The sequence below is a fragment of the Atta colombica genome, unplaced genomic scaffold (genome assembly GCF_001594045.1).
Source record: "Atta colombica isolate Treedump-2 unplaced genomic scaffold, Acol1.0 scaffold19, whole genome shotgun sequence".
Taxonomy (NCBI): Eukaryota; Metazoa; Arthropoda; class Insecta; order Hymenoptera; family Formicidae; genus Atta; species Atta colombica.
Genome location: NW_017259282.1, coordinates 558,233 through 565,728, shown reverse-complemented (window position 1 = coordinate 565,728; position 7,496 = coordinate 558,233). Strand labels below are relative to the sequence as shown.

At 28.3% G+C, this 7,496-nt stretch overlaps 1 protein-coding gene across 1 annotated transcript; it reads right to left on the bottom strand.

Annotated features, from left to right (window-relative positions):
* Window positions 1–202: 202 nt before the first annotated feature.
* On the bottom strand, window positions 203–6,475 carry LOC108686799 (60S ribosomal protein L14-like). Its single transcript, XM_018192265.1, has 4 exons — window positions 6,403–6,475; window positions 2,793–2,894; window positions 1,963–2,157; window positions 203–401 (listed from the first exon to the last, which is right to left on the bottom strand). Exons 1-4 carry the CDS (start codon window positions 6,403–6,405, stop codon window positions 240–242), a joined length of 462 nt encoding a protein of 153 aa, XP_018047754.1. The 5' UTR covers window positions 6,406–6,475; the 3' UTR covers window positions 203–239.
* Window positions 6,476–7,496: the final 1,021 nt, after the last annotated feature.

The window sequence follows — 7,496 nt, the reverse complement described above, 5'->3', positions numbered from 1 at the left end:
TTTTAATTTTAGTAAAAAATCCATCTCTTAATTTTGCATTTACTTTAATCCTGTAAGAAGATTTTTAATTCTGTTTAGTCAATTCGAAGATTTTTATGTGACTGTAATTTGTTACTCCATATCTAATATAATTGAGATGAGTACTCAGAAGCCTTAATTAATAATTTTTTGTAGCTTGACAAAAGGAATATAATAACAAGACTTTCATAAAATAATCTTGTATTTAATTCAGAATGTTATTATTTCTTTTCAGCTTTTTTTGCACTTTTATTCGCTGCATCGCCAGCTTTAACTTTCTTAGTTTTCTTTTTTAATCTATAAAACGCATCCGTCCGCAATTTATTTCTTATCTGCCTTGCTTTACGCAGCTTAAAACGGTCAAAATCGCTGAGTTCTGCACGCTGAAATAGACAAATATTTTTCCCAAATATAATATCGTTCCAAATTATTTCTAAAGTTGCAATTAGGTCATCAGAATCAAGTTAGAGTTGTCAATAAAAATCAGATGGCATTTTCTATCAAAATATTGGTTTATCACATATTTAATTTTTCTATTGGAAGTACAAATAAGTTTCCGCCGTTTGCAAAAGACGGCGCCACTAATAAACTATAGTTAAAATTGTTTGATGTAAAATGACATATCGTAAGATTAGACAACCATAACCGGCAACCATAACCTTGAAATATTAGCGATTTTATATCAGCATCATATATTTTTTTTGTACGAAAATGTTTTGAGCCGAATAAGCGTCATTTGCGGGAAAACTTTTGATTTACTTCTTTAATTTAAAGAAATCTGCAGCTGAGGCTCATAGATTGTTGAAGCATATGGTGATGCTGCCTTAAGTGAGAGAAGTTGTCGTGAGTGGTTTCAAAAAGTTTAAGAATGGTGAATTTGACGTTCGAAGACAAAGAACGTAGCGGAAGGCCGAAAATGTACGAAGACGCGGAATTGGAAGCATTATTGGATGAAGATTCGTGCCAAACGCAAAAAGAACTTGCACTTACATTAGGAGTGACTCAACAATTTTATATCGTTTGAAATCATTGGGAATGATCAAAGACAAGGGAATTGGGTTCCATATGAACTGAAGCCGGGAAACATTGAATGCCGATTTTTCACATGTGAAATGCTGCTTGCCAGGCATAAACAAAAGGGTTTTTTGCATCGTATAGTCACTGGTGATGAAAAATGGATCCATTACGATAACCCAAAGAAGAAGAAATCATGGGGACCACCTGGCCATGCTTCAACATCGACAGCCAAGCCGAATATTCATGGAAAAAAACTCATGTTGTGTATTTGGTGGGATCAGCTTGGTGTCGTGTATTATGAGTTGCTCAAACCGAACGAGATCATTACTGGGGCTCTCTACCGAACACAATTGATGAGATTGAGCCGAGCACTCAAAGAAAAACGCACCCATTATTATTCCAGGCATGACAAAATTATTCTCCTGCATGAAAATGCTCGACCACATGTTGCGGCACCGGTCAAAACTTACTTAGAAACACTCAAATGGGAAGTTCTACCCCGCCCGCCGTATTCTCCAAACATTGCTCCTTCCGACTAACACTTGTTCCGATCGATGACGCATGGCCTGTCTGAGCAACACTTCACATCATATGAAGATACCAAAAATTGTATCGATGATTAGATAGCCTCAAAAGATGAAGCGTTCTTCCGACGCGGTATCCACATGCTATCAGAAAGATAGGAAAAAGTAATGGCTAGCGATAGCCATTACTTTGAATAAAACATTATGTACCGTTTTTTCACAATAAATGCTTAATTTTTGATTAAAAACGGCGGAAACTTATTTGTACTCCCAATAAAAATAATTTTTTATTTACAATATTTTATTTTTTTAAGACATAAAAATGCATATCAATTGCTAAAAATAAAATAAGTATTATATTTATTTAAATAAATAAACTAAAAAATAGCATATCTTGTAATACCTTCTTTTTGGCTTCAACTTTTTTGGCCCACATCGTCTCTTTCCAAAGTTCGTTGATATTAGCTGAATTCCATGCTTTACGCACGACACGAGTGGATCCAGAAAATGGAAAACGTAAACGGAATTTTGTCAAGTGAAGCTCATTGAGTCTCATTTCACCACGAGGTACACCTGATGATGGACCATCGACTAGAACCTGTATGTATGGAAAAGATCAGTTTTAAGATTTGAAAAATTTAACAATTTGTTAAAGAAGTTATAATTATATCATCAGAAAGAAATTAACATCACCAAAGTCAGTCGGCAATTCCTATCATATTGTTATTTCATCATACAGAATTATTATATTATAAAGTTTATTATAGAGATTTTTATTATTATAGAGATTTATTATATAGGAATTATTTATTTAGATTATTATATAGGAATGATTATAGTTTATTATATATTATAGAGTTTATTAGATATATTATAGATTATTATAGAATCTGTTACAGAAATATGTGTGTTGCGCGCGCGCGCGCGCGCGCGTGTGTGTGTGTATGAAAAAGGCACACAACGCTTTCATTTCAAACTTGTTCAAGTTAAATCTTTCTGTCAATATTTAACATAATCAATAAAAATGACATTTATTATATAAAATAACTAAAGTCTGTTAAAGAGTAAAACCTATATAAAGTTTCTTGAGCAAATAAAAAATGATTATAATTAACGTTGTTGCAAATTATTAATTAATATATTAGCTACAAAAAATTGTTTGATACTGTATAATTCTATTTTTTCATATCAAAAAGATTAAAAAATTTTAACAAAGAAAAATATTGTTCCTACCCGATTCTGATCGATGACATCAACGATGGTAACTAGTTTGCCTTGATAAGGACCATCGCTCGCATAGGCCACACGGCCAGATTGTACAAATCTTTGGAACGGCTGTTGAAAAAATATAAAATATTACTGATAGCATTCACAATCTATATTAAATTTACCTTTAAGGAATAAATTTTTCAGTACGTAAATATTAAAACAATAAAACAATAAAACAATAAATTATAATAGTAGACTCAAGAGATTAAATCTAATTATATGTATAATGCCTATATGAGTCAACACAAGGTATTAGTGTGATAATCAAAACTTTATAAGACAATTATAGTACACGTTTCGACCTTTGTTTCAAATTCTCTTCAGTACATAAATTAACGCAAATACATATAGTTAATATTATAGTAATATCGCATTTTGAAGAATGTCCAGTCTTAATGGTTGTCGAATTGACCGATTTGCTATAGAATACGAATAAAATATTTTATTATTTTGACGGAAAGTCATGTTTTAAGATAACTTAAGTCACTTACATGTAACGTTGATTCGGAAAAGACATGAGTTTGCCAATCTATTCCATTATTGAATTAAAATAACGAAAATATACCGTAATTATCTAATAAAATTTTGATCATTTCACATACTAATATGTTATGTTGGCTCATATAGGTATTATACATATGAATAAATATTAAAATTTCAGATACATTCAGAAATTTTTGATACAGAATGTTTCGTTTGTATTTATATTACTTTAAATTAGAAAACTTCTGCAAAAAATATGAATTTTAATAACTTTTTCAAAGTTTTTTATAATAAGTCATTACCTAAGTTTTAAATCTTAAACCATAAGAAATTATCCAATCATAGTCAATTATTTTTCTCGTATTCTATGATTGATCAATTTTTACGGCTTAAAACTTAAGCTTAAATAATGACTTATTTTAGAAAATCTATTATATCTCTACACAATTTTCTAATTTAAAGTAATATATATAAAGTAATATAAATAAAACATACAAAAAGTCTTTATTTTAATAACACTTAAGAGGTATGCTTCAATGAATCCAAATTAAAATAAATGTATTATAGAATAAAAATTTGCTCTAAAAGATTTATGTCCATTTTTACCTTAATATATACACGCACGCACGCACGCATGCACATATATATAAAAATAGAAGAATTGCCCATACTGCATATATCAAGCAAATATATATGCGAAATAAAGATGAAACTGACCAATTTTACAATAATTTATTCGGTCGATAAATTATAATAAATTAACAGTAATTTTTGGAGGCTAATAAAATGATAATTTTAAAAAATTACACTAAAATAAAATAATTTGTAAAAACATTTAGTCTTTAGTTATTAAATTCAAAATGCTTTATTTAACTCATATTTTCATTTTAATTATCATATAATATATCGTGTACCAATATGTAATACTAATATGTAATATTATTTTATGTAATATTATTTAATTGTTACGTAGGATAATAAAAAGACTAGGTACATTGTCTAAACTAGAAGAATTTCAAATAAGTTTTCTTTATTAGAATTATGAAAAAACGAGTATAATAATCTTAAACTTTTTGTACACATTTTGATTTTTTTATTTGTATTTTATATTTTATATTATTTTATAATTAAACTTATAAAATTTTCATTTATTTGCTTGCTATTTTACGTAACTGTTAAAAATTATTATATAAAAAAGCTATTTTGATTAGACTGTTAAAAATAGTTTTTATTAAAGTAAAAATAAAAACATAATTGTACATCAAAAATAAAATAATCTTTCTGCACTACTGCCAGAATATTTAAATAAAAATATAGTAGATATAATTTTAAGTAATTCAGTAAAGATAGGATTTTAAAATACAAAATAAGGAATTGTGTAAAATAAAATACTGGAATTTTTAGTCTGCATCGCTTTCTATTTTTTGATCACTGTATTAAATCTCTAGGGAAACATATTGAAAATTTTAGCATTGATTAAATTTTATATTTGGATTTAGTAAATAGTCCTATTATTATATCGATTTATATCCGAAAAATAGTAAAAAGCAAGAAACTGGAAACAAAAAGCACATTGTAGAATAATCTTTAATGTGCTTTTTGTTTCTAGTTTCTTGCTTTTTGCTATTTTTTATATCTTGTCTTTTTGCTTCTTATTTAGTTTTTATATCGCCTGAGATAAAAGATTAACGAACTTCGAAAGAAACAGGAAGTACATAGCAAGAAATACAATTGCCGATAAAATGGTTCAAAGGAGAAAAAAAGCAAAAGATAAAAAGAAGGAAACAAAAAACACATTATAGAATAGGCTTAATAACAAAATGGAACAAAAAAGAAAATAAGCTGAGTGGCTCATGCGCATTACAATTAATTGGCACTTTATAACTTTCTTTTTCATACACAGATATTGACTTCAGAATAGCGATCATGTAACTTTTTCCCTAGAGCAAAAACGTGAAAAGTAAAAATTCTTTCAATGTATGTGTGTATATGTACAAACATCATACATAAAAATTTTCACTTTTCTGCTCTAGCGAAAAAGTTACATGATCGTTATCCTGATTCAGCACTTAATTTCTTTTTCATTCATATATGTTCTAAAATTTCTATTCAATGTAAATGAACTTTAATCTCAGTTTGACTTATTTTTTATCTTTTTTTAGTTATAAGAATCAGTTATATAAAGAGCAACTTAAACCAATTAAGTTAATCTATATTAGTAGAAATTACTATCTTTGAACTATCGACTTCAAGCAAACTGTAATTAACTCGTAATCAATAGTCAATTCAACCAGTAGAATTACTTAAGACAAAAATTCTAATATATAAATCGTTATTCTTAATTTTTTCATAATTAAACATAATTCTATTAAAAATTTAATAATTTTATTCATATAAAATAATGCTGAGTCAATACTGCTGGTAGAAGTCGTCTCCAGCAAACGAGAATAGATTGAAATTAATTGAAATAGATTTAGATTTTCAGAAATATTAATTCACGAATGTTAAAATGAATGCTTTTCAATCCTGAATGCATTTTTATTTATTTATAGGAATTGCATGAAGCATATCTCTATGCCTTTCAATATATATCTAAAAATAATATAGCTTTTTTTGTATACAATACACATTGTGAATACTGTTCAATTCAAAATTTATAGGATATAGAATAGGAAATGCAGTTTTTCAATCCAATTGAATCCAATTAAATCCAAAAAAAAGTATTCGCTATTTAAAATACGCATTCGGATAGAAAAAAATTTCCATCTATTTTAATCCATTCTCGTTTGCTGGGTCTGATGCGTTTTTTTAAACCCTGCGAACGTGATTTAAAAATAATTTATTGCGCGAATAAATGATATTGATCGAATCGCTATGAAAATACAAGATACGTGTAGAATCCCATATAAAGATGCACCATGTGGTTGATGAATATTCAGTAGATGAGGTTAAGTCGCAAGATAATTCACAAAAGTGACCGTAATGTTAAAAATTGTGATCATAATTACACGAGAAGAGTGGAATCCGCAGAAAATCTATCCGACAGCTTTTATATAATTTTACAATCATTGTTCAATCACCATTCACTTACCATGATTTTCCGGAATACAAGACAATAGATCACGAAAAATTGAAAAAAACCGAGATCGTTACACTCCGACAAGAATGTCATTTCAGGGATGATTTACAACATCGAGATCAACGCCATCAATCGGCGATCAGTAGCCATTAGGCTAGGTTTTCATTTGATGCTACAACGTCCATTTTCAGCGCCACATAATTAAAATTGACGAATATCAAGCATCAATTTTGATTACATGACTTGTTTTGATGTTGAAAATGAGTATCAAGCATCAGCATGAAAAAGCAGCCTTAAGGTGGCCTTAAGGCCTTTTTCAAAATTAGATTAGGTTAGATTATCATAAATGACGCCGATATTTTGACGCGCGAATGAAAAACGTTTAACGCATCATATTTTTGTAATTTGCATGAAGAGGTAGATTATATCCACAGTATTAATTTGTTGCAGCAATTTGTGAAAAAATGTTCATTGTTAATAAAATATTACTATTATATAGTGGATAGTAAAATGTGCAAACATAAAATTAATAAAAAATAATAACGGTTGTGGGAGTTAACGCAGTTATTAGTGCGATTATCTTATATTTATTTAGTTTATTACATAAACCTTGAATTGATTTCGACGAACGCAATAGGAAATTGACTTTTCGATTCCTCTTTGAGTCATTCTCAAAAAGAATTATAAACAACAATCCATTATCAATAAACAATAATAACAATTTCTTATTCCGCAATCAATTTTTTCATGTAATGTGGGTTCCCAACAGTTGGCATATTATTGGAATCAATTGAAAACCGAATACTAATTGGAGAAACACACACAATATATTGTCAATTATCATTATTTTTTAAAATTATTCCTCCTACACTCACCATAAGCGTCGCATTGCATAAATAAATACTTAGATAACAATATTTAAATAAGCCTCCATTACATAAATAAATATTTAGATAAAAAATTTTCAATAGCAGACAGTCATACTAATAAAATAATGATAACTTTCGAGAATATCCGTGCAATATATGTTTTGACACAACGGTTTCTAAGTGAAGACTGTGAATCTTTGTTTATAATTTGAACTATAATGTCACGCATTAAAGTCA

Coding starts and splice junctions, on each gene's coding strand:
- LOC108686799 (XM_018192265.1), bottom strand. Junction 2,158..2,792: donor ATGTCATCGATCAGAATCGG/GTAGGAACAATA, acceptor CCATACATACAG/GTTCTAGTCGATGGTCCATC. Junction 402..1,962: donor AAGTTGAAGCCAAAAAGAAG/GTATTACAAGAT, acceptor TGTCTATTTCAG/CGTGCAGAACTCAGCGATTT.